At 38.4% G+C, this 27,471-nt stretch overlaps 1 protein-coding gene across 4 annotated transcripts; it reads left to right on the top strand.

Annotated features, from left to right (window-relative positions):
- The first annotated feature begins 1,199 nt into the window (after positions 1-1,199).
- On the top strand, positions 1,200-27,471 carry TDRD1 (tudor domain containing 1). Of its 4 annotated transcripts, none has more exons than XM_068951664.1 (25): positions 1,200-1,266; positions 2,431-2,521; positions 3,949-4,019; positions 4,207-4,354; positions 4,774-4,879; positions 6,014-6,074; positions 7,926-8,030; positions 8,386-8,568; positions 9,256-9,399; positions 10,398-10,569; positions 11,413-11,496; positions 11,924-12,094; positions 13,322-13,429; positions 14,892-15,062; positions 15,932-16,183; positions 18,725-18,847; positions 19,951-20,061; positions 20,263-20,433; positions 21,430-21,675; positions 22,195-22,311; positions 22,538-22,648; positions 23,835-24,002; positions 24,350-24,571; positions 24,740-24,786; positions 26,377-27,471. In XM_068951664.1, exons 2-25 carry the CDS (start codon positions 2,488-2,490, stop codon positions 26,467-26,469), a joined length of 3,219 nt encoding a protein of 1,072 aa, XP_068807765.1. In that variant the 5' UTR covers positions 1,200-1,266; positions 2,431-2,487; the 3' UTR covers positions 26,470-27,471. The 4 variants fall into 4 exon arrangements, with proteins under 4 accessions (XP_068807765.1, XP_068807762.1, XP_068807766.1 ...); XM_068951661.1 differs by having other exon boundaries at positions 22,535-22,648; XM_068951663.1 differs by lacking the exon at positions 1,200-1,266 and adding an exon at positions 1,614-1,646 and having other exon boundaries at positions 22,535-22,648.

Genomic DNA, 27,471 nt, shown 5'->3' with positions numbered 1-27,471 from the left:
TATTTCCTAGGCTGCAGGGCAAAATTCATTTTTTTAAATAAAAATGCAGTGATTTCGTGTATCAAATTTCCTAGTTCTTGCAAATAGTTCTTGCAGGCTACCTTCTGAATTTGTATGAAACAAGGTCGTCTAACTGACGCCCTGGGAGGATTTTAATTTTATGGGTGAAAATACATAAAGCAGATTTACACACGGTCATCGAGACACCTTGCTTGCTGCTGACCTGGTAACATTTGGCCCCAGCGGCGGGTATGCTTGTCCCTGCGACGCGCTGGCGGCGCCGGTGAGGAAGCCCGGGGTAGGTCAGACGTACTCGGAGCTGCGAATGTAACCGGCAAGCTCGTCCGAAAGGTAGAGCTGGAGAAGACAGTGGTACACACTGCCCTCTGCGGCTCTGTAGTTACTTGGATCTCTCTGTAGCGGTAAAAGCGGCACACTGCGTGGTTCTCTGAAGACGCATGGGATTAGTGGTACAACCAGGGATATTTCACTGTTTTCTCACAGAATTCTGTGGAAGGCCAGAGTGAAAAAAAGCCGCTAGTGCTTTTGAGCGTAAAAAAAAGCGTCTTGCCAACACGCCCTACGTAACGTGGTTTGTGACTAACACGTTTTTTAGTCAGGGCTCTGACAGCCACGTGGCGGTTTAAGGGCGCGCACGGACAGATGACATAACCAGAGCAGCAAACACAAGCAGGTGCCAACTATTTGCTCTTTCTGCTCCCTTCAGGGCATTGAAGGCGCTGTCAGACGCAACGAGGAGGTAGCGGCGGCGGGTAACTCCCCGCCACGGCTGCTCCCCGGGCCAGGTCTACACAAATTCGAGTAGTTTCTCTGAACGGTATTCACCCAGCTGCAACACAGGCCCAGCCCTGCCTCCACGCTCACTACTGCCACCTGCCTCGTCTTCGAGCCGTCCTTAGCCCTATACCCGACACTTTTATTCGGAAACATAACATCCTAAGTGTTTTATTGTAAAGCAAACGACGCACGAGGCTCTTTGGGAAGACAGGCACGTGCACTGCGCTGGCACAGGCAGACGCTGCGGTCACGGCAAGCCGCAAAGCGGGCCGACGAGCCGCGCCGTGCCCGCCTGACCGGCCGCGACCGGCCGCGACCGGCTCCGAGGGCCCCGCCCCGCGCGCAGCGGCCGTTGGCGGGCGTTAGGGGCCGGGCCCGCGCTCGGCGCTGTGGCCTCGCGGCGGGAAGGTGCGGCCGCGCCGCCTCTGAGCCCCGCGGCCCGCTCCGGGGCGGCCCCGCCTCACCTCGGTTCGCTGGCGCTTCCTCTCCGGGCGTCGTCTGTCGTCGAGCGGGGGGCCGGCCCGGTCCGGCCTCTCGCCGTGCCGCCCTTGGGAGCCCGCCCTTGGCCGGCGAGGGGCGGCGCGGCGCCGGGGTGGCGGTGCAGGGGCGAGGGTCGCGCCGCGCCGAGGGAGAGGGTTTGGGGGGCCGCGGCGGGCGCTGCCCGCTCCCTGGTGGGCTCGCTGCCTGCTTGTGCCGCAGCGGGGGCTGCCAGGCCTTTGCTGGAAGGCGGAGGGCAAGGAGAAAACAGGCTCCCAGGGCTCAGCCTGGGGCCTGGCGAGGCTTTTGGCGGTCTGCTACGTTTTGAGAGGGACAAGTGTGTGAAGGTGTCAGCCTACCACTGAGTTCAGGTTGCTGACTGTGGTTTGTGACATACTTAATTGCACCCCAAATTAATTATTTAAGAGTGCTGTTTGAAATAGTGCTATTGGTCGTGCTCAGTTGCAGTTGGGATAGCTCGTTCGTGGTGGACTTGGTTACAGTATGTGTTCAAAGACTTTGTTAAGCTTTCTTTCAAGGTCATTTTCATTTAGTTTCTTTAACATAACCTTGTAAGAGAGCCTTTTCATAATTAAAATAGTTACCATTGTATATTGACTTTTGGAAAGCAGGTGCTAGAAATTCATGTTGGCAAAGTCTAGTATAGTGTTTTCCCTCAGATAATGGCTTTGCCAAATCAGAAGTTGGTTGTCTTTTTAGAGCTTCACCATACAATGCTTCAGAGCCTTTACTTGTGATTTACTCCCAGTACTGAAGAACAAGCGAATATAGCTTACGCTTTAATGTAGCTATGACTTTTTAAAGTAGTTCAGCAAGATCTCTTGAGTTCAACAGACTCAGCAGTTTATTTGTGGCAACTCTTCCTGCTTGTCAGTGAACTCCTATAAGACAGAACCTTTATCTATTTATTTATTTTTCATATTTTTAATAATTTATTTTTAATAGGGTCTGTTGTTGATATCTTTAACACTGAAAGTATTTTACTGTTTACTGTGCAAATTACAGAAATAGTGGAGAATTATTCTTCCAAAATTGGTATTTAAGTATAACTTCAAAACTTGACTGGAAAATAGTAAAATGCTTAGTTAGTGTGTATGTGTGCATGAACTAATTTTTAAATCCATGCTTTTGTAGTTACCTGGTATACAACCATATTAACACCTTTTGTGCCACTCTGATGTGAACGTTTATATGATGGCCCAACCACTCCGCGTGAAGAACAAAGGTAATAAACTTTCAGATGAAGGTTTAAGCAGCAGAATCGCAGCTGCCAACTTCCTGTCAAAAAGCCCCCAGTTTGGAGGCAGGACTTCTGAATTATCTAACAGAACATCAGTGTTCTGCGAACAAACTGAACAGTTCTTTGCCAGTCTAAAACAGTGCAGAAGGTGCTAGCTTCAGCTGCAACGCTAGCACCTTCTACCGACCCGTAGTGGTCGGCTGCGATAAAAAGAGACAAGGTCAACGGTGGGAAGAGGTGTTTAACTTTGTTTTTCTGTAGCTGTAAATATACTTGATTATTGATAAAGATGATCGCTATGGTTATGGCTTATAAATACAGCTAACGCATTATCCAGGCTTGTGTGGGCTGGAATGCCTTAGATAATTGAAAAACCTGGATAACTGAATCCTGGGAATTCAGTGCAGGTACATGCAGTAGGAGTTGGAGTTGCTTCAGTAATGTCTCTTGCCTTCAGCATTGTCTCAGTGCTGTCTGGTTCATGGTCTCCGTTACTCTTAACGAAAAGAACTTGGTTGTGGGAGATCTGAGATAGCCTGGTATGTAGCTATCTTGGGTCTGGAGGATTCATTGAACTTGGTTGCGTTTTGGGCAAAAGAGTAATTAATCTGCTTCAAGGCCTGAAAAAAAGCCATATAAGCTGTATGGCTATGTTGGCTCAGAGGAGAATTTGGACTACTAAGCCTGTCAGACTAGAACAAACCCAGAGTGGCATATGTAGTCCGACTACAACAAATTACTTGTAGGAAAAGAAATTGCCCGTTTGTTTGTTTGTTTTTTTTGAAAGTGGTTCCTGATATGTCAGTAGGCAGACTTACCTGAAAGCTTGCATGACTTTATAAAAGTGTTTGGCTAAAGAATAAGGTCACTGGAAAGACCACATTGCTTGTAAGAGAGTCTGATTTTTTTTTTTTTAAATGAGCACCTTAACTTGTTTTAAAATACTTTGTTTCTGAATGTTTGTTGATGTGACAAAAATGTATGTAAATATAAGCTGAACATAGACCACATGTTCAACAATACTGAAAAATAGAAAAGGCTACCTTGTACTGTATCTATTGTACAGTTGTCTGTCCTGAGTTTTCTCCCTATGGATGTTGGAAATTGTGCAGGTGTATATAATTTTTTAATTTCACACTGAACAACTTTAATTGGAACAAATTTGTGGATAGGGATTAACCCCATCTATTGAGGGACAGGCACAGAGCGGTGAAACTGTAGCTCTAATGTTGTCACCGGCGGTAAGTTTTGAATCCGTGTAGTATCAGAGTAGTAACAAGAAGTGAATGTGATAGCAAAATAATAGGAATAGATAAATGATTCATATTTAACTGCAAATATTCCCTAACACAGGCATGTATTAGTGTTGTTGAATCAGATCACTTTTCAAATACTTCAAATACTTTCAACAGGAAATTCAGTGGAAAGTGTCACTCGTAGAAGGAACTTGCTGTTGACAGCTGCAACTGATGAAGGAAACACTGTGAGTTATTGCACTTTATAATTGCCCCTAATAATCTGGTAGCAGAAGTGATCAGCATATATTGCTATTGCTAGAACTTTGAAATTTTCACTCTGTTTGTGTTGCCACACTGGTATATTAGTATATTTCTTTCCTTGGGGAGGGCTGCATTTTCTGGTAAGAATCACCTGAGCTGTTTCTCTTACAGGTATCTCATTCTCATGTGATTCAGGAGAAGCCAAAGAAGTTGCAATATTCCTCTGAGAATGTTTTCTCTATTGGCTATGATCAGAGTCTCTTTAGTTCATTAATATCCCCCCCTCAAAAGATGACTTGCCATCATTGTGGTCTATTTGGTAAGCTTCTTTTATCCTATAGTCTGTGATACGGAGTATATTTACTAATGAAACTGGATCAGAACAATTGCTCAGAAAGATACCTTCTAGACTCTTGCCCTAAAAGAGGCATGTATTTTATCATCTCTCAGATGCGAGTATAGCAACGATTTAGAACATAGTTGGAGTTACAGAATCGATGAACAGAAGATAATCTCCTGCGTCACTGAACGTTACCTTTTTCAGTTTTAAATATAGAAGGAACTTTGGTCAACTGGGGCAGCAGTGTCTGATAGATAGCTGCAGATGAATAAAAACACCTGTGTGCATGCGTTTAGAAACCTTCTTGTAACGTAATCATTAAATAATACCTGGGGTTTGTAACTTAACAGCTGTCTTCTCTTCTGACATATGTTTCTCTCTGACTTCATGTTTTTTAGGATCTCTGAGATGTTCACAATGTAAGCAGATATGCTATTGTTCTACAGACTGCCAGAAGAAAGATTGGCAAACGCATGGTGTTGTATGCAAGCCAATTAAGCAGGAGTAAGTTTGTTAAAAGTTCTGCCAAATAGCATTTACAGGAAGATGGTATTACTGCTAATATAACTTAAATTACAAATTAAATGCAATATTACAGTAAAACATTGTTTATTCTTAGGTTAGTTTTGTATTATCTGATACTTGTTAGAAAGCTCAGCTCTCCTCTGTTAGAAGGATGACTTGAAAGATATTATTGGGCTTATTAGGGTATTCTATAAAGCGGTTTTGCAGTTGGCGTAAGTCAAAATAAATGGTTCTGCTTTGTGTCAGTATTCCGAATTATAAGAGTAAGAATACCAGCTCACTGCATGACTTTGCTATGGCTCTTGAAGATGTAGGGAAGGGAAGAGAAATGAGATGATGAGTGTCCCAGTTAATGCATTGCCTTAAACAGGCTCTGAAAGGCACCCTCTGAGTCCAAATGTGGTCTTGGTGAACTTTATCTATGTTTTCTCTTTGGTCAGCACAGCTGCAATTAGAAGAAGTTCTCTCAGCCAGGTCATTATCTAGCTGCTCATTATCACGCTTTGACCTGCCAGCTGAGATGCTTTGGGAATGATCTGAGTGTCTAAGCTGGCAACCTCTAGCAAGGGATGGTGATAGCAATCTGAGGAAATAGTATATTGCTCAGCAAATTTGCAGGCAGGTGCCCATAATCAAAGTTTGCAAGAGAAGACCCTTATTTTTCCCCTAAGTTTTGCTACAGTAGGTGAATCTGACCTTTTTTTTTTTTTTTTTAATTTAAATCAAGCTGGCGTATGTTATTTCAATTTTACGTATGTTTTCAACTCAAATAAAAAAAGATCTTTTTTATGCTTTTGCAGTTTTGAAGGCTTGCTTGGGATTACAGTGTTAGAACTCCACAAAAACAGTATGAGATTACTTCTCCAAGTTAATCATATTTAAATTAGCTGTTGCTATATTTTAGGTTTTGGCGGGGTCGGGAAAAGTATATCAGGTGTTCAGTGGCAGGGGGCTAACAAATCTGTTGTTTCCCTTTGTCTTGGAAGAATAAGGGTCGATATGAACCACATACTATGAACACAAGGCTTTTTGCTTTATTTGCAGATAGGTGTTACTGATGTTTCTTGTCTGTCTCTGATTCTTCAAAATAAACACTTTTTTCTTTGATTACAGTGTAAGCAGTAACAATGGAGGCAAGCTACCTGCTAAAGCCAAGAGGAGAGTTTATCTTAAGGTATAGAATATGGTTTTAATGAGTTCTGTGTCTTGAATGAGCCTGCTGTGAGCTCGTTACAATATGTTTAGTTTAAGCTATATGAAAGGAACAAATTCCAAAGTAGGTCTTTTACTCCTTTTGGAAAGACTTAGTGCTTCAAATCAAGAGTTACTGGAGAAACACTGAAAAAATATGTTCCTGCTTAAAGCTCTTAGCAAAACTGTGACAAAACTCCATTTTTTGCTGAGAAAAGTGTTTGTGACAAGTTAAAAATCGAGACATGTATGATCGCTGTTAGGGAAATATTTTGGGAAGGGTACAAGCTTAGCTTGTTCAATTCAGAAAAAATTTAATGGCTGTCTTTTTTTCCCTGCCCAGATCACAAGCTGACTCTGGGACCCGTGTAAAACATACTAGAAATACATTTAATGCAGTATTGTATATTAACAGATAAAGATAAAATCTTATTTCCTTAATGTAGCAGAAATAAAACATGATGCAGTTTTCCTTTCTAACAGTTTATAGCCTCCCTCGGTCTCAGTATTAGCCAAACAGTTCTTCCTGTAGTCTTCCTATGAGCTGTTCCACAGGAGATCATTTTGCTGTCATCTTGGTGTCCTGAGATCATATTTATGGAAGCAACTAAATATACATACCTCCGATTAGCCCCATGCTTGCACTGTACAACAAAACTTCCCTGTCATACACTTTGAAGTAGCTCATTCATCTATTTGACTTTCTGAAGGAATTTAGAAAGGAGACTTTGTCTTAGGTTATGACGCTTCTCTTAGTTCGTCCTGATAGCTTTCTGCTATGTATGTTTGTGTCTGTGTGTTTTAGTAAAACTAACTTTATCCCCCTTTTCTGTTTATATACAGCGCTTCGGCTGTTAGCTATAGTAGCCTTACTGTTGAAGAACTTAATTGTAGTACCTATTCCTTGTATACAAGGGTATTCAGTTGAATAAAAATGCCAATAATTAACTGATGGCAGGGGCCTTTGTGTGAAGAGGAAATACTGTATGAGTAAACAGTTTGTATTTTGAAATAATGAAAGGTGTTTTATTTCTCCCTGGTTCTTTTTCTGGATCTCAAGTGAGTTGGCGGGGGGAAGGGGGTAAGATAGCTCATCATTGTATGTTGAGGAATTTTTAATGTATTTTGCTATTGTACCGTCAGATGCATTTTTATTAGTAGGATATTTACCGGTAAACAAACAAGTTGGTAAATGCAGCACAAAACTGTCACCGTGCATTTTTTGAAGTATGTTGATCCAAATGATCATTAGAGAAAGAGACTCTCTGTAATGATATGTATGAGAGATTATTTTTCCGATTTTTTTGGGGGTGTTATAGACACAGATGCTATGCATTAGGTAGGTTAGACTAAATCTTAACTTTTCCATTAAGAATATGCTCTCTGTTAAAGCAGTGGCAGCTGTTATGTACACTAGTAACTGTGCTGTTAATGCTACAAGACGGCAAGTGGAATTCAGTTCCACTTACTTACAAGAACATCATAAGCAGGAAGTAGTCTGAATTTGTCAGTGCTGTTCAAGCAGATATGAAAGGAACAGGTGAATTTGTGCCTCTTTCTGCTGCCATTGTGTGAGAATGCTTCAGCCCTTCTGATTTTTTTCGCTGTCTGCTTGCTCTATCGCTGCGCTAATGTTTTAAGGGTTATATTTTGAGATTAATAAGGAGTTTTTAAGACTTATCTTGTTGAAAGTCAACAAAAGCACTTCCATAAATGTTATTTGAGATGCTATGCTAAAGGTTATTCTTTCTTTCTTTCTTTCTTTCTTTATTATTACAAGAGGATTTATCTGAACAACTTCAATTTAAACATAACTTTCAGCTGTTTTAAATAGGGTAATTCAGGGCCTGTGGATTCTGTCAAGATAGAAGAGCAGATCAAGAAAATAATGCTTTCGGATCTCCAAACTCTAGGGCTCAAAAAAGCTATGGAAATAAAGGTACTTTTACTTTGAGAGAATACTAAGATGCTTTATTAGAGCGCATTTGAGGTTTTGCTGAGCATATCTATCTGCATATGTCACTTCAGCTCTTTGCCTGAGTTTACTTGTTTGTTAATTATTTTTTTTTTTTTTTAGTTAGAAGATGAGTAAATGCAATGGGGGAATAGGGAAGAAAGATGTTTCTGTGAAAGTGAATGTCACTGGTATTTGTTCTCTACAGTTATTACTGCTAGATGAGGAAATGGAATCAACTGTAGGGTGAAATGCATTTATTAAAATGCACCCTGTTCCTGGATGATATACTGTATGTTGCTGTTGCATAATTCTCATGTACTATGGCTTTTCTCTTTAGGGTATAGTAACAGAGTTCAGGAATCCGTGTGAATTTTATGTCCAGATAAGTTCTCCAGAGGTTTTAGACCACATCAATAAAATTTCTGTGAAACTGCAAGACTGTTATGCTAATATGGTTATTCAAGAGGAGTATATTCCTATCAAAGGAGAAGTCTGCGTTGCAAAATATTCTTTAGATCAGGTAACAACTTACTGTCTCTAAAATGACAATTCTATGTTGAGCCTATTGAACTGCCATGTTTTGCTTTTGTGCCTCTACCAGTGAAATTAGAGACCCACTTATGATGGAGTTTGGAAAAAAAAAAAAAAATGAACTTTGTAGTATTTGGAACACAAGTTAAAGACACTGAAGTTTTTCTCTAAAAACTTTACTTCTATGTGTTTTCAAGTACTTGGACCATGTGGGAGTGGTCTGTCCTACAGCTGTTTGAAGGCTCTGTGTTTTTAGTAAATTTATATTACTGCAGTTGAAAGAGTTTGAAATATGATTCTGCTTATTTAAGAAAGTTATTCTTACTCCATTTCTCACCTGATGTTTCTGATTGCATTTCCATAGTCACCTGTAGTAAGACTGTTCCCATTTCCCTTCCCATCAACGTTTTTTGTATTCCTCCCCCTTCTTTCTTCTCTGTTATAAGCAGATTCTTGATTGCCTGATCAGTAGAGGTATTCTGTCTTCACTGCAGGTAACACTGCACTGAGCTGTGTTCACTTGAGTTGCTTCAGTATTGATCCGTTGTCTTTTCTTAAAAACAAACCTGGTGGAATAAAATAAATTTTGAAGTATGCGTTTTAATCAGGAACGTAGTAAATAGTGTTTCACTAAGTTTTGCTCTTGCTGAACAGAGTATCATTTATTTCTATACAGACCTGGAATAGAGCACTGGTAAAAGATGTGGATGTGTTGCAAAAGAAAGCCCAAATATTCTACATTGATTATGGTAATGAAGAAGATATTTCACTCTCCAGGATCAAAGCGCTCCACAAAGACATTGAACGGTTTCCTCCATGTGTGAGTTTTATTTTCCTGATGATAGTTGTGATATTTTAAATGAATAGCTCTCAAAATGAGCGTAACTCATGTATCAGTGTTACTGTCATTATCACAGTGTTTTATGTGTTCAGTGAAAGTGATGCATGAGAACTGCTATCCCGTGGTAAGATCAATTTTCTGAAATGTTTCCCACAAGTGAAAGACCTGTCTCTTTTTTTTCTTCCTCGTCCCAGAATCCTTGGATTCTGTGCTGGTGAAATAACTGCAGGACAAGTTGGGCCCACGTTTCGCTATTATTTTAGAGAGCAACAGGAGAAACATCCTACCCGAGTACTCTGATCTGCTCTAATACAGTGGTGAAAAATCATTTGTGGTTTGGGCAAACCTTTTCTGGGGTGAAGGAAGCAGCTATTGATCTGAGTTGTAAGACTGTTGTGGTAGTTGTTTGTCATCCAACTGAGTTCATTGCTGTGCTGTGCGAATGTTGTTCACTTCAAAATAAATGTTCTAACTTAATCTGCAAGTTAAACTAGTATGTTTGATTTTACACGTAGAAGAATAGGGAAGTTTTCTTTAAACTAGAGACAGTCTTGAGTAGCAGCTATTGGAACAGTTTTTCAGAACAAGTTTATACTGTCTTCTGCTGGATCCATAAAGGGTTTTGAGAGCCTTTGAAACTTTGCGTAAAACCATCCACATCAGTTGAGGACAACTTAGGGTATATGCCTCTGCTCAGACGTAGGCTGAAGTGTGATAGAGCCATGGTTTTGTGAGACAGTATATATAGTGGGAGAATCAAAGGGGAAAGGTAGTTGAAAATTTGAACATAATGTCCTAGTTCTTAACTGTGTTTCGTAAACAAATTATTTGAATTAACAGTGTTTCAAGTTCTAACGGCAGCTTTTACTTTTATATGCCAGATAATATTTTTGAGGGCCTAATTTGTTTAGCCCCCTTTTTTAAAAAGGGTCAAGTAAACAAAAAAAAAAGCCTATTCTAACAATAATTCTTTCTAGGCCATTAAGTGTTCCCTTGCTAATTATGATCCAACACAAGAAGGATGGAATGGAGGCATCACCAGCTTTGCTCCGCAGTTCATGGGAAAGCACTGTTCAGTAACTGTTGTTGACATACTACAGGAAGACATGATGCTGAGTTTTGCTGTAGATGTTGTTCTTCCAGAATCTGGTAAGGCAGATTTGATAATACGGGAAAAAAACACGACTGACAAGTCTTCCATGTTCTCTCTTTCTCTCCTCGCCTAATACTGTTAAAAGAAACGTTTTATCTGCTCCCTCCTTCTACCTTCCCCCCCCCCCCGATTTTTTTTTTTTTTTTAAGTCCTAAGTTTTACCTTTAATAAGGAAGTCACTTTAAAAGATCTGTGCCTGAAATATCTTATCTCATGCTTAATAACCTTAAAACATTTTTTTAAGCTTACCTCTTCAGTTGAATCTTACAAACAAGAAAATTCAGAAAAAGTGAACTGGTTATATCTGCTTTAATGTGATGCCCATGGATATGGGCTCACTTTCTTCTCTCTCTCATGCATTTCTGACTCTTAAAAATGATAGTATCAGTTTCTAGCTCCATCCTAAGGTTTTTACTAGCTTTTATTGTACTTTAATTGGCTTTTATTTGGAAAGTAGGAAAATACTAACTTTACTAACTTTTACTGGCTTTTCAGCCAACGATCTTTACTAGTAGTGACTTCCTAAATGTTGGTTGTTTGAGTAAATAAAATTAGCAAAGCAGTAACAATCTCTGAACTACAAATGTCTTCAGGAAGCTCGAGTACTTGAGTTATTCTGAAACTATTACTGGTTCTGCTTTCTAAGCATGTTATCTCCTCAAGAAATAAGTAGATGGCGCTCACTTCAGCGTGTGATAGTGACTTAGGTTATGCCCAGAAAATAGTTCTAAAACAAAACTAAATTGCAACTGCCTTTGGTTAATTACGACTAAACTAAATTAGACAACCTGTTGGTTAAATAATGGTTAATTACTTTGTTTCCTACCTCTATATTTTAGGGAAATGTCTAGATGAAGTACTGTTAGAAGGGAGGTCTGATATAACTTCAAGGAACGGTGCCACGGGAACAGACTCTCCAAGAGGTGAGCAAGCAAGTCAGGTTTAAATAGGAGACTGACAAAAGTCTGGGGAATTTGAGATCCTCCCACGTTGAATGATACTGTGAACGTAGTAAATATTCTAACTGTTTACTAGCTTCACCTCCTACTTGAAAACATTGGCTAGCGGAGCTACCTTCAGTTCATTAGTGACGTTAGAATCCATGCTACTTACTGGTATGAAATACTTGTTTAGCGATGGTTGTGTGTCATGGACAAAATGGCAGGAGCCCTCAAAGTCCAAAGGATCCAGCAAAATGAATAAACCATTTCAGCATATTTAGGTTTTGTAGTTTAATTTAGCATAATTTTTTAAGTGGCTCCTAATGGTGCCTGGTGATGTTCTGGATTTCAGAGTCATCTGGTTTTCGATCAGTAACCTCTTTTCCTTTGTGTGTGTGTGTTATTTCAGAAAACCATTCTAAAGGAAGTGAAGAAAAAATACCTGAAGATAAAGAACCACTTCATACTGCTGATTCAGTTGCAAAGTGTGTCTGTGTGTGTATTGGAGATGCATTTTCTGGTGTGGTTTCTTACGTTCAAACTCCAGAAAACTTTTTCTGTCAGCAGATGCACAATGGACGTAAGTGACTCATTGTTGAAAACGGGGGCTGTGAGATGTCTAGTAACGTTCGTTTTTGGTTTTTCTTTTTTCCCCTCTTCAGTAGAGGGTAGCTAGGGAGAGATGTTGCTGGTTGCATAATTTGACGTGTAATAATGGTTCTCTAACTTTAGGCCATGCCTCATTAAGGGCTGTGGGGTTGGAGAGGGAAGGTTTCGGCAGTTAGCTGTTAATACCGCTTATTAACTAGTAAGATGATAACCTGTGGGGAGTCTGAGTAATTCGAAGTAGAAAGAAGGTATGGCATGGAGTTTAGCAGTCATGTGAAGTCAATTTGTAGATGTACAAAATGTACAAATTTCTAGATGTTTAAATGTGTTCTTCTAAATGCTCTAGAAACGTGTGTCAGTTTCTCATTACTCTGTTTATTGCTATAGCGCGTTATTTCTTTGACTGGGGAGAAGGGTTTCCTTATAGGCTGAGTGTTTGGAGTGAGCTTGTTTGTATCGTAGTGTGGAAAAAATACCTCAGTATGAGAAGGGAGAGAAGGCAAGATAATGATGCCCAAACCCTGCTTTGGTGTCCTCTGGACTGTAAGTAATGGTTACAATGGATCAGTATGTGCAGTTGGAAGGATTTTTGGCACGTCCCCCACAACGGCCATAAACAGATGTCGGGGGAAGAGTAAGAGTAGAGTAAGCATGTGTGGCGTATCCCCCTAACGCTGTCTAGGCCTGCAGTTATTTTCAGCTAAAAGCGCTTCCCCAGCTGGATGTGGTCAGGTACATTTCATAAGTCAGTGGCTTTCTAGTCTGTGTATTTCTGCAGCTTCCCTTTGAATCCTCAGGAGATTCACAGTACGCCCTGTCCTTTGGCGAGAAGTTATGCTGTTTGAAGAACTGTTGTCTTCTGTTTTCCTTTTTAGCCTGGCTTCACTAGCTCTGTTTTGATTCTTGCTAGCTTTGATTATGTTCACATATTGAAAGAGTCTGTGAATGGTTATCTTTGTGCATTCTCTTTACCACTGTGATTCCTCAGACTTGCGTCTCGACTCTCTTCAGCGTTACAGACTGAAGAGTGCTAGTCTGATCAGGTCAATCCCTGTTTTGAAGTTAGATTCAACATTGCATGAAATAGTATAATTGTGTCTATTCCATTATTTATTCCAGGCTTTAAGCAAAAGAATTGTAGCGTTCGTGCTTTTGTAATAACTATAAGGTTTCCAAAACATGTGTATTTTAACATCAGATCGTCTTGCTGAGCTTCAAGTGTCTCTTGGTGAATATTGTGACAAAATTCCCAGTGTCCCAGATTTCCGTCCTGCTGTTGGAAATGTGTGCTGTGCCCAATTCACAGGTAAAGAGGGGGTGAAAATAAGACTCTTAATTTAAGTCACTTTAATTTATTACCAGATTTAAACAAATTTTAGAATTATTTATGTTTAAAAATATTTCATACAGAGTGTGTTACTTGTATCTAGTTTTAGCTGCGGCTAGAGCTTGGTAGTGATTTTTTTTTTTTAATTATTAATAGTAAATATAACAGCAATCAAATACTAGTTAAAAAAGACCGTGAAATGGTACCTTCATTGAGCAAACATCTAACACTGGGTTCACTCTTGTATAAAGTAGCTTTCCAGAAGACCGTGAAGAAATTGAATTGCTGTCTATTGCTGAGCACTGTTTCCTGCAACTGGAAATACAGACTTCTAACTCTAAACAAAAAAAAAAAAAAAAAAACCAAGGGAAGCAGGATTATACATACCTCACATTGTTACTCTGGTAGAATTCATCCTTTCAGTATCTATGTAGCAAAGGCCTCATAGTTCTGTATTTTGTTTGTAACGTAGTTTCCATGTCAAAGTTAACACTGATGTCCAGTGTCTAGAAATCTCATGATACAACTGAGCCTTGCCTAAACATAGGTTAGTATTCTGTGTAAAGCCGTGTTTTGTGCTAGAAATTGATAATATATATCAAAGAAATATCTTTTCTTTATAAGAATGTGAAGTCCAGTTTGCCTGAGTGCAGTAGGATGTAGATGAGTCGTTTTTTTTCCCCTCGTAAGTAAATCTCCTTTTCATTCACGTGTTGCATTAACTTGTTCTTCTAGAGCTTTTCTTCCAGTCAGAAATGTTGCTGCTATGGCCGTGTGCACGCATGTGTGTGATAGATTAGCGTTCCTGCTCACTTGTTGCTTTTCAGCTCCCATGTGGTTTTGCTGCTTTGTAGGAACTACTTGTTGAACTGACAGATAAGCTGAATTAAATACTTCTTTTCTGCCTATGCAGAAAAACCTAGCACAGTCAATGTCCTGTCTTGGCATTTGAGTGGACAATGGTTTCAGGTGCTTAGCCAAGGAATGCCATCAGTTCATTAGTTCAAACTTCTTCATAAACTCGGCAGTCAGCTTGTATTTCTTGAATGTTTTTATTGAATTTAAATTATTAGATCTGTTGTGTGGCTTTTGAATTGTATACCCTTGGGATGTGATGGCTGAGAACCTGCTCATTGTTTAAATGTATTGAACCTAAGTGCTTCATACAAGTGATGTAGTTCTTCCATGCAATATATATTTAAATGAGGGGAAGTGCTATATGGAAAGAAGTGACAGTTTGCAACGCTTAACTCATACAAGGCATGAAAGGGGTAGATGCCATCTTCCGTAAGGGCTCCATGAAGCGTTGTGTGAACCGTACTGCTGCCTCAAGTTTATGTTAAGATTGCCGTTGTGGTTTATAGTAGAATATGCCCAAGAAATAGTTCTGTTCCAAGGAATTAAAAGTAAGTACCGTGAACATCTGTATCTTCCTTTCTAGAAGACAATCTTTGGTATCGTGCTGCCATTCTAGGATACGCTTCTGAAGATACTGTTCTAGTGGGCTATATAGATTATGGTAATTTTGAAGTTCTTCACCTAACTAGACTTCGTCCTATGATTCGGAGATTAATGGACTTTCCAGTTCAAGCTATAAGATGTACTTTGGCAGGTATGAAATAAATAAGCTGTTTCAGACTGGATAGAGGCGGAATAAGTGGGTTTATCCAATTATCACATGCCTCTAGCGTCTTATATTAAAATAAGGGAAAGGGTGGAAATAAGAGCAGGCGTTATTTCCAGAGTTCTTAGTTCTAGCCTTTTACTTCAGAAGAAGACCTACGGCAATGCCTCCCTCATCTGTAGAGATGGAACCAATGCATATGGAACATGACTTAAAGAAATATCCCTTCTGGGGCAAATTATGCTGGTTATAGCTGCTGATGCTTATTTTAAGACTGCAAAAGGTCTAGGTATTGAAATAAAAAAGCAATTAGATGTTTTCTGATTCAAGTCGGGGATTACTGCTGCATAATTACTGCTACATCTTTCTGGAATGCAGCCTGCTTGTGCTGACCAATGACTATAAAGTTATGTTTATAACTTTGCTGAATTTGTTTCCAAAATTAATGTAAACAGTAAAAATATAAGGAGAAAGAAGCGTATAGTTAATGTAGCAGATACCTCACTGACTTGAGAGATCATTAGCATTACTCTGAATATATGTTCAAAACTAGGTTGCATTCTTGAGACCCAAGGGCCAACACTTCTCTAGGCGTTCATAGTAAACTTATTGAATCTGAATTTACTAGCTAGTTGTATATTACCTCTTGTGAGATTCTTACAAAAATCAGATTTTTTTTTAATCTTGTTATAACAAGTCTAAACTGTTTAAATCCTATTATAAGTCTGTATGGGGAGAGGGAAATTCCTTGGTATTTCTGCTGTTTGACCTGTAGCCGTAGTGTTGTTTCACCCCTCTGCACGTTCTCAAAGCCTAGACTGTTCTGAGAATCTTTTTGTACGTTTTTGACTGTTTAGGTGTAAAGCCACTGATGGGAGCCTGGACCTCAGAAGCTATTTCTCTCATGAAGCAACTGGTGCAAGACAAAGTGCTCACAGTAAAAGTAGTTGATAAAAAGAGTAATAGCTCTGTGGTGGAGCTCTTAGATGCATCAGTTACTCCAGTAAAAAATATCTCAAACTGTCTCATAGAAAAAGGCTGTGCAGCTGAGGAGTCAAAGATGTCCTCGCCAGCAATTGAAACGAGTGATGTTGAGGAGGAGGCAAATGGTGAGTACAGCAAGCAAATCCCGCAGTGCTGGCTTTATTTAACCTCCTGCGAGAATAGGTACAAAGTATACAAGTTCTTCCCGGCAAGAACCTTCTGGATTGGATCCTGAAGTCTAGCCTTTGCAACTTTGAAGTCTAGCCCTGGCAACTTTTCTGTGAATAGAAAAAAAAAAAAAAAAACCTTATAACTGTGCTATATAAATATATAATGTATTATTTGATATATTTTTTATTTACATATATTTTAGAAGAACATATAAATATATATAATTTATATTTAGGTTGCAGTCGCTTACTTTTAAAAGACTGTACTGGTATTTCTGCTTTCTGCGGATAAAAGTCTCCTAATTTCCAGCTGAAGCAGTACGTGATTGATTTGTACCATCTTGTTCTTACTGTCTTTGTTCCTTAACTAAAATAGTGTTTTACCCTCACTGTGCTATAGTTTATACATGAAGCAGTATACTTATATATTTAATCCTTCAAAAATTGTTGAACTGAAGTAGCCCATAAGACTTCCAAAATAAAGAGACTAATTGCCTCAGTTGCCTCTTTTTTCTTTTTTTTTCTTTTTGCCTTTAGCAACTAAAGCTTCGATCTGACGTTTGCAACTTTGTCAGCTTTCTTTGTATTCTGGGAAGGTTCCCAGCTGCTCTGCTATAAAGCACATTAAGCTCCTCCTTTCCATCCTCTGTGTAGTAAAACTGTATGCTCTTTCCTAATCTCAGTTCTGTATTGTCTATATGTACTGAAAACTGGGGGAAAGTGTGTCAGGACCGTATCCAGGTCCCTTAATTTTGGCCTTGCTCACCAGGTGGTTCATGACTGGGACATGGTTATCCTTTATCTTTGTTCAAAAGGTTAAGGAATCTTGTGTATAACTTAAACCAACAAAAATTACTGTTATTATGTTTATATCCAAACAAATCTTGATCTATGGCCATCATCATGGATTTATGTTTGTACTTTTTAGATTTTTTGATTACTCTTTATCTCTTCCAGTTTCACTCATCGAGTTGGATACAAGTCTTTTCTTTCACGTATCTGCAAGTCTTTCTGCCATGTTTTGAATGCAGTTTATCTTTTGTCTTAAGCCTTTTAAAATTTAGCGCTACGTATTGGAATTTGAACAGGTGCATTTGTCTACCAACTTGCAAAATAATTTTTCATTAACTTGTTTAACTCAAAACTAGTGAAGTTTGTGATTGCTGGGTCCAGTGTTAAGAGCAGATGTTGATTAACTTACTGGAAATTAAGAAGTGATGTATTCTTGGTTTAGGGAACTATTTGGAAGAAATCTTGCCATCACATAGAAGAATAAATTATATTTCACAGTTGTTAAGCATCCTAAAACTTTCTCTAAACTTTGAGCCATCTGTTTGTTTTTCTCGTCAATCTTCCTTCCTTCTGGACTGGTAAAATTGAACTTGGTTTCTACTACTTTGAACTTATTTCTCAATATGCAATGATTGCTCTTTGTCCCTTCTAGTAGGGATCTGACAGTCTTTTACTATATCAAAGACAGTCTTGCATTCTGCTTGGAATAAAGCTATCTGTGAGAGCCAGACTTCTTTACTTTGCCTGTTGGCAATATTCCTTCCTCAAGTAATCTACTATCAGACAATACAGGGCAAATCATCAAGTATCCCAGTGGAGCCATCCCTAAGCTCAAATCTCTTACTTGAGCTTCATTTTTCAGAAAGACACTTAGGACTGTGGAAACACCATCCCTTGGAGATGTTCAAAAGCCATCTGGCAGGGTTCTGCACAGCCTGCTTTAGGTGACCCTGCTTGAGCAGGGGGACTGAATTAGATGATGTCTAAAGGTCCCTTCCAACCTCAGCTCTTCTGCGATTCTGTGACGGGAAAGGTCTACCAGAGTCGAAGAAAGGCCAGCCACTTGGAATTTAAGTTTCAGAAGGACTGACAGAATATCTCTGTGTGCTGCTGCCTGCGACAAGCTATAACAAACTTAAGACCTATGACAAATAGAAGAAATTTGGTAATAGGCTAAAGGAGTGAACAAGAGCTTTTTTAGTGTGTCCTAAGTTAATCTTCATATCATATATTCTACAACCTGTGTTATGCAATATAAGAGAATATTGTACATTGGAAACGTCTGCAATCAGTCTTTCTATTAACCTTCCTGTTTTTTTTTCCCTCCTTAGACCACTTCCAGCGCTCTGTGACAGTTATTCCCCTCTTCCCTCTCCTCTGCCCTGTTTCCTAGGAACTAAAATTCCCCAAAGCCCGCCTTCTTCAGATTACTGTCCTCTAGTCTGCATCTCTTTGTGTAATTACTCTTCTCCACCCATCTAAGGTTTGTCCTTATCAGTACTGATCAAACACATTAAGCAACTGGCACGTTTCTCCTACCCCCTTTTAGGCTGCGAAGAGGCTATCACTGGTGATTAGTCTGTTAGATTGTTTGTAACAAGAAGTTGTAGGACATGAAGAATGAGCATTCGGGATGTCTAACTTTCCCCAAATTTCTTGTAATTTCTTTTCTTTCCTCTACTCCCTCTCCCACTATGTCTCTAGAGAATGCAACAAACAAAAGCATTTGGATGTGGAGTAAATTAACTCTTAAACAAACAGTAGATGTGATAGTGTGTACCCTATACAACCCCGGAGAATTCTACTGTCAGATTTCAAATAGCAGTGGTAAGTTTGTTAGCCTTTATCTTCTACGTAGTTACTGTGTTTCCCGATTTCTCATTTATTAATGTCATTTCTAATTTATCACTGTTTCAAGTGAGTTTAGAGCACTAAGGCTTGCCTCTGGGTTTGTGCATCTAAGCATAAAGAGTACAAGTAAAACGCTAAAGAAATTGGGTTATGGTATGTAGTGACTCTTGAGAGTGAATCCTCAAAGTAAGGAGGATAAGCAGTTGAGTAAAATTCAGGGCAATAACATGGAGGAAAGTGAAAACAGCTAACATAAGCTAAGCAGGGGTGACTTACAAGGTAGCAAGTAAGAGAAAAAGAAACGTTCCCTGTGCACGTACAGAATTATTGCAGTCCTGTTCTATTACTGTGTTCTGTTCTAATTCAGAAACTTATATACTGACAGACTGGAAAAAGTTCAGAAGAGATTAAAAAAAATTTGAAGGCTGGAAAATACAGCTTCTGAGACTTAACTTTCTCTTGGATAAGCTCAAAATATCTTGTTTCTCTAAATAGAGAGACTTCTGGTAGTCACGGGCTTTTTAATCTAGTAGAAAAAGTGTGATGAAATCCAGTGGCTGAAAATGGAAGTGAAATGCATTCAAACTATAGAAACACAGGGCAGATCTTAAAAAGTGAAGGAAATCTATTACCCGACTCTTGCAGGCTAGTGTTGAATCTTCATGGCTTACCGCTTTAAAACGTGTCTGAATGCCTCCCTGAAAGAGGATTTGATACAAAAAGAGCAGGCTGAGGTCCCATTGTCTGTCATGCGTTGGTCAGACTAGATAATCCCTATAAATTTGCCTAGTCTTAACACATTCTTTAGACTATGGAGTGAAAGGTGCTTGTTGAATTAGTATGAAGAATTACTAGTCACTTTGCTATCATATTTATCGGAAAAGCTCAGCTTTCTCACTTCGTGCTAATGAATGTGCCTCATAAGTTGAATGGTTAACTCAGTAGTTCAGAGTTATTTTATGAAATATTAAATTTCACTGAAATCTCTCTAAGTGTCTTACAAGTGAGCTATAAGGCAAGCAGTATTAAGTTTCATTCAGCTTGTTGTATTGATCTTGTCCTTTTATTGTGTTTTTCAGAGTTACTTGCTCTAAACTCGCTTAACAAATCATTGTCTGAATACTGTCAAAAAACTCCACCAAGTGTTTTTAAACCTAAGAATGGAGAACCTTGCTGTGCTTTTTTCTCTGGTATGTAAGAAACTAAAATATTGTAGTTTGTATGGGATGAACGTTTAAAAAAAAAAAATTTAGGTGGCTGATAGTTTGTAATGCAGAGAATAACAAAGAAATGGATTTTTTTTTTTCCTCCCCAAAAAATTGCTGGTAAAATTAACTTACTAAATGTGAGAACTTTTTTTTTTTTTTTTTTTTAAAACTGTCTTAAATCAGCTGATGGTAACTGGTACCGTGCTTTGGTGCAAAACGTTACTTCAGATGGAGCTGTTAAAGTATGCTTTGTGGACTACGGAAATGTTGAGGAAGTACCACTGGATAAAATTCGTCAGATTTCATCTTCATTCCTAAAACTCCCATTTCAAGGAATTAAATGCTGGCTTTCAGGTGCATCTTTTTATGGCTTCTTTCATTATAAAAACTACTGCATTTAGAGATTCCGGGAGGTCAGTATATCTTACATAACTCTGTTGTACGTTAAACATCTTATGTTGCTTCCAGACTCTGGAAATTGTAGGAACCATTGTTTTAGCCTAACTACACAAGAGACTGACACTTAACAGAAAGACGTTTGTTCTTCCCTGAGCTTCTGAAAGTGTTGTGATCTGGCATGGAAGTTGCTCACTGATTTACCAGTCAAAAGGAATTTGTAGCTCAGTGCTGCTTCATCTACAGTGCTTACTGGTGTTTGGTTGCTAGGGGGTAGGTGGTTGGATTTTGCGTTTGTGCAACTTGGTGATTTTTCCCAAATTTTTGCAGACAAGGGAGCTTCTGTGTTTTTATGAAACAAGTTGGCCTTTCAGCTTTCTATAAGGCTGTCTCATTTGATTCCTGCAGAGTCTGGCACTGTACAGCTGTTCCTCTGTCTTTTCCATATTTGCTGTCTCTTCCTTTTCAACACCAGATCGCTCAAAATCCTACAGAATTGCTGTTGGACCCTTTTAATGTAGTCTCCTTGGTTTAAAAAAATAAATAAATATGGAAACAGGAAAAAGCTCAAAAATATTCTATCAGGGCATATTCTGCTTTTCTTTTTGACTTTCAAGACAGTTTGGTTTTCTTTTCCTTCGGTAGAAAGATATATATGAAATTGCTTCATAAAAAACACTATAAACACTCTTTGTGCTTAAACACAAGTATGGATTTGGTAGAATGCCATAAAATGTAGGGGAAAAAACCCTTGGGTATTCTGAGGAAATTTTTTATGTTATAGGAAAGAAGGAGGAGGGCAGACAGATTGTCAGGTATGAAACAATGTGTATCCCTTAGGTAATGAAAGTCTTGATGTTGAGTTGTGCTTAAAGCCTAGTTTAAGGAAAATACGTAGAATGTGGGGGAAAAGTGTGTAGTGTAGGTATTTTAAACAGCTCTTCTATTTCCTAGGTATAAAGCCTGTTAACAGCAAATGGATCCCAGAAGCTACAGCAAGATTTCGTATGTATGCTGCAGGGATAAAGCTTCAAGCCAGAGTAGTTTCCTTTTCCAGAGATGGGGCAGGTGTAGAGCTCATAGACAATTCCACAGGTCGTCCGAAAGTGATCAATGAGATGTTAACTTGTGAACGGTTGGCTGTGAAGGAAGTTTTACAAGATAAAAATAAGTGTCCAAATAAATTTGTTGACAAAAAAGGTAATTAGAATGACAATTTTTAGACTGAACAGGAATTTTCAGCGTTCCAACCTTTAGCCATGGTTCTGCCATTAAACCCTAACTAAAATCAGTAATAAACATGCCTAATTTTGAGTGTATCATGAGTTTTACAGTTAAACATAAGCTGCCCTGCAGGTGGCATTATAGGCAAAAAAAAAAAAAAAAAGTAAAAAATCACTGGATTTGTCTTAAATGAATGCTTTGAGTATATGAGAGTGGAGAGAGATAAATTTGCTACATGACTCAAATTTTCTCTATGTTTACTTACCAGTATCATCTTTTTCTGAAGTCTTTTTTGTATAAACTATTAACATATTAAAAACTAGCTAACAAACAGAAAATTCAGGAAGAGTATCTTGGTTTAGCTTTCTTTTATTGCAGTGAAGACATGCGGATGTCTGTAAAATTCAAAATGATATTCTGTAATAGACACCTATAACCTGTACGTGCTTTGAGAAAAGTGTTACACTGCATTTTGTTGGTCTCTAATTCTATCAGAGTCCTCACTTGGGCAATGGAAGTCAGTAGAATTGGCTGTAGATGAAACCCTATCCGTCTGTGTAACAGAGGTCATAAGCCCAGTCTTGTTCTATGCTGTACCAATTAAAACCAGAGGTAAGAAACAGTGTCCTCTCTTCTTATTAATCAGTAAAAAGTCATTGCTGCAAGCTGGTTAATCAGATGAAAGCCTGTAGTGAACTGAAACATGTGCAAATGTAGCTTGGAAAGTAGGAAAATACTAAAGCAAAAGAGTGGGGGAGAGGGGACTGTGAACCAGGTTAAGAGCAAGAATGCTATTCATTATGCCCAAACTTGATTAATCATCACTTTGTCTCAGTAGATCAAGAGACACCACATATGCATTTGGTTGACCTGGAAGACTATTGCAAATCTTGTAACAAGCAGTCCTTTAAACCCAAAGTGGATGAAGCCTGTTGTGCGAAGTTTTCAGGTGAGGGAAATTTTCACTCTTAAATTTCCTTGACCAGTATAAAGCACGTTTGTTTCCCCCCCCCCCCCCCCCCCCCCCGCTTTAGAAAAACGAAAGACTCCAATTTTAAAGTGTATGCAGATCTCTTATTCTGTCACAGAGTATAGCCTGATTGTGTCTTTAGGGCAGAGAAACTATGTGACAGTCTTTGAGAGAAAATGTTGAGAGACTATGTTGTGCATTGCAAAATGTATGGTACTTTAAGAGGGGAGAATAGCCAGTAACTGCAAAAACTGAAATTTTTGTGCTGCTGTGAATCACAAGGTGTGAAACTTGTGGCGGAACAATAATGCATCTGTACAGAAACGCTTGTGATTTGTGGGTGGATTTTTGGGGTGGGGGTGCCGCTGGCTACAGCAACTGATCATTCAGCCTTGTTAGCCTAACCAGCTGTCCAGGCTTAGGTGGACTGTTCATCCAAGTCAGAAGTATTCTTAACTGTTAGGTAACTTAAGCTAGTATCTTGATCCTTAAGAGCAAGGGATAGTCTGCTGATATATTAGCTCACTATTTAAAAAAGAAAAAGGAAAAAAAGTAGTGTTGACTAACAAATAGTGAATCTGGACTCCGTGTGGATTGTTATAAGAGATCTAGCTAAGTGCTGAGCAGGCTTGGAAGCAGTAAATACTGTAAAATAAATTTGGTGGGTGCTAGATGAAATACCAGCTCATAGAAAACATGATGAATGATTTGAAAAATACTAGACAGAACACGTGCACGTATATAAGTATTTGACAACTGTTGTTTTTAATTTTTTATTTGGCTCTTCAGAGTAATTGGGAGAGAAAATACTTTTTTTAAAAGTTATTGTTTATGTATTGAAAGGAATTGTGTGGGGAAACAAAGGTGAGAAATACTGTGTGTAGACATCCTTAAACAGTGTCGTAGTAAAAATCCTATCTGTATCGTTTGGGCAAAATTCTAAAAACAGTTGTTAAATTTTATAAATATTGCAGTTGGAAACTATTCCCTTGTTCTGTGGATTTTCTTGTCAGGTGGCCTTTTGTATATACCACAGCACTTAGAAGGTTATCAAACATGAAACGTTCCTGGAAAGCTGCGCAGCTGAACATAGATTCTTGTTCTTGTAATCTGTATTCATAAAATAGTGTTTCACATATGATTTTTTTCATTTCAATCTTTTCAGGTGATGGCCGTTGGTACAGAGCTCTTGTTTTGAAAGTTTCTCAGTCCTTAGTGAAAGTACTATATGCAGACTATGGGAATACAGAAACTTTACCACTTTCAAGCGTGCTACCAATCACTGATTCATACTTGAAGCTACCTTTTCAGATAATTAAATGTTCACTTGCAGGTAGAAAAACCTGATAGGTTATTTTTTTGAATGTTATATATGTCTGTATCCGCTCTTATAGCGTCCATTCCTTCTGTTGGCAGATGAGATGATCTGCTGAAATAGTATGCTGGTTAATACTGTGAAAGATGTTTCAGAAAGAATGCTTTTAGTTAATAAACTGAAAAATCTACAGGGGAAAGACAAAATAGAATCTAAACTATTAACTGAGCTATTAGTATAAAAATTAACCTTTGTATTTTCAAAAATGTGATGGCGTTATGTGCAAGATTCAAGTGATATCATGAAGTAACTGTTCATCGCATAAGCAAGTTGATTGTACCCTGTTTTTTTTTTTCCTCCCCTAGGAATAAAGGAAGCTGAGTGGCCTCCATTATTACTAGATAGGTTAAAAGAAATGTTATTGAATAAATATGTCACAATTACAGTGAAAGGGATTAGTGGCAATGTTAATTTAGTAATAGTGGAGAAACTCTCTGAAAGTGGTAGTCTGAATGTAGCTGACAAACTGGTAATGGAAGGCTTGGTCAAATACTGCAGTACTGAGAACTCGCGTGTTCTACATCAAGGTACTTACTTTCACTAACTTAATTTAAAACTTAATTTGAAGTGTATGCATGTGGCATGCCTAAGTGACTTTTCCTTCTGAAAGTCTCAAATTCAACACATCAACTCTTAAATGTGAGGGAAGCAGTGGTCATACATGTTCTGCTCATTCATTTACTTTGTTTTTGTAGGCTGCGGGAGTGATACCAAATGCTGCTGCACAGAATTGAGAGTGCAGGTAAGATTCAGTTCAAACAATGTTAACGTGTTTTTACTTTTTCAGAATTTAAATGAAACCCGAAGTAGGAAGGGAAGGAGACTAGGAAGGTAATGATAGCTAACTGAAACATTGTAGAAATGCAAAGCAAATATCCTGACATTTTATTTTTCTCAGTTTTTTACATGGTAATAGTTAGAACACCCTGGAACTGAGGTAGGATAGGAAATAGCTCTCACAGTGTTGGTCAGCCCATATTTTGCCACACATACAGCCAGATCGCTCTTTTTTTCCCCCCACGTGTGAAGGCTCCAGAATGTTGCTTTTCTCTCTGTGGTAAAAGTAGTTGCTGTGTTTTGCATGAGCTGCATCATTTGGGCAAAGGACAGACAATTTTTTTTCAGTAATACGGTAGTATTTTGCTGTGGTTGCAACTTGGCAGACAGCTGCACATTTAAGAAAATTCTTAATATGTGTATTTTGAGTAGCACAGGTGAATACTAATATATGCCATTGTTTTGGTCATGGAGCTAGGGCTCGTGGAAATTTGTGCAACTATGTTAGTTTTAAGGCATCTTTCTCCTTTGGAAAAAACATGAAGTGTCACTTAAAGAAATGGCATATTTATGTAATTTTTGAAAAATTTTTGTTTTTAAACCTTCTTGTTTTTAACGTTAACTGATACTATTTATGAAATACTGGAAAGAGCTTTAGATTGCTTAAAAAGTGACTTAAAATATGCAAAAAAACCCCCATACATCAGCCTTTCTCAAAGGGAGGGTCTTTGTCAGAGTAATAATCAAATTTTGAATTTTAAGGAAAAAACACCTTTGGAGGTTCCTAATTTTCAGCCAGGGGCAACGCGGCCAAAAGCAAAAACATGCACTATGATATTTGTAGGCAGAAAAAAAACATCTCTGTTCAAGGTGGTTTAGAACTTTGCTGCCTCAGAGGTAGCATAGTCATCAGCCGATTAGTGGCAGAAGGCAGTAAAACTGTGCTGTTCCTGAGTTTGGTTTTTTTTATAAGTTTTTATTATTATGTTTCTCCTGTCCCACTGTAGGTTGGAGTTAAGTCTCCTTTCCTCTTCCCCCTCAGTATCAGTTTGATCACCCAGTTCTCTGGGGTTTGATCCATCTAATCTCTTGTCTGACTTTACTTTGGTCACTTTGATTTTGCTACTATTCCTCATTCCAACAAAAGATTGGCTCAAAGTCCCATGACAGATGAAGAGAAGACAGAGGATTCCAAATAGAACTGAAGATACCAAGAAATAGCCAGGGTGTGAATAACCATGTGTCAGGGTGGGGCAAAGAAAACTGGATAACAGGATGGCTTCACTAGTCTGTTAACATCCTGATCTCGTTCCTGCCCTGATTTGAGTATTTCATCAATTCTGTTCAAGGCTGTTCCTCCCCCTCCCAAAAAGTGTTAGCTATAATTCAGCTACAGGGGTTTTTTCTTTATTTTTTAATACAGAAAGGAGTTCTGTATTCATCGAACTAGTAAAGGACTTGGCTGGGTTTTTAGTTTTGGTATCTACCTTAATCTGAAATATATGTTTTTAAATATAAAAAATATTAATGCTAATTCTTTCTCCTTATTCCACAGCTTAAGAAGCATGAACAGATTCTCCTCTTTCTTTTAAACAAGTACGGGAATTGTGATGGATTCAGTGAAATGAAAAAACTGTTGAATTGTTAAGTCTCTCTGACATGCGCAATTTCATTTGTATTTACAAGGTAGCAAGATTCCTTTTTTTTTTTTTTTTTGAAAGAGCAATCGTATTCATCAGCTTAAAGATGAGAGAGTTACTTTGTAGAAATTTTGCTGTTTAAATACCTGCATGTATGGATTATTTTTGTGAAATAACTACTTAACCTTGAAGGATTTCAAAGCTACAAGTTAAATTTTCTCTTCTGTTTTTGTCTGATACTACAACGTGTTTATAAGCTTTTTGCTTTTATTTAACTGTTGGATGTACATAACTACAATGCAGTGGTATTCCATGACGTAATCATCTTCTGCATACCTGAATCTCAAACGCTTCTAATCATAAAGCTTACTTCAGCTTTGGCTGATGCCTTTCATTATACTTGAAAAATTTTGTCTTCTGATTACAGTCATCTTTCAGCATAATTTCCTGTCTGTCTGAAGTTAGTAGACTGAAAATCATTTTTTATAAACTTGGTTTCAGTATCATTAAAGATTGAATCTTGACTTGGACTGCATATAGGTAATTCTCTCTCTTTCTAAAATCAGTAAGCCTTAGATGCACACAATTCTTTATTTACAATTATGCTGTTTAATTTGCACCTGTGAATATTGTTTTGAAATGAGTTCTAATAGAACTCTTGATTTTTGTCTATGTTACAGGTAGCTGTGTTTTTAAGACTGGTACCCTGATATTTCATGTCAATAAAAAGATCACATTCTGAGATATGACAAAAATACTGAAAGTCCATTAATAAAGTTTATTTGATTCAGTATTTCTCTAAAATATAATTAGCACCTAGATGTTATTCCTAATTCTTAATCTGGGAGCAATGATATTAAAGGGTTCCAAATCACTGTTCACAGAGCACAGTGATATTTGCTTGCTAAAGCTGCATTGACAACTTTTTTTTGTTCTTTTAAAATAAATATGTTAACTTAGGGTTTTGTTCAAATTGGAACGATCGTGAGATTAAACCTGTTCTGAAAGTG

The sequence above is a fragment of the Struthio camelus genome, chromosome 7 (assembly GCF_040807025.1).
Source record: "Struthio camelus isolate bStrCam1 chromosome 7, bStrCam1.hap1, whole genome shotgun sequence".
Taxonomy (NCBI): Eukaryota; Metazoa; Chordata; class Aves; order Struthioniformes; family Struthionidae; genus Struthio; species Struthio camelus.
Note: the sequence above shows the minus strand (reverse complement) of the source record. Positions and strands in the feature narration are given on the sequence as shown.

Bases quoted from the DNA above. Each gene is read 5' to 3' on its own strand.
- TDRD1 (XM_068951661.1), top strand. From the start codon at position 2,488: ATGATGGCCCAACCACTCCGCGTGAAGAACAAAG. The intron at 4,020-4,206 runs GTGAGTTATTGC...TTTCTCTTACAG, and splicing joins CAACTGATGAAGGAAACACT to GTATCTCATTCTCATGTGAT. The intron at 13,430-14,891 runs GTAAAGAGGGGG...CTTCCTTTCTAG, and splicing joins GTGCTGTGCCCAATTCACAG to AAGACAATCTTTGGTATCGT.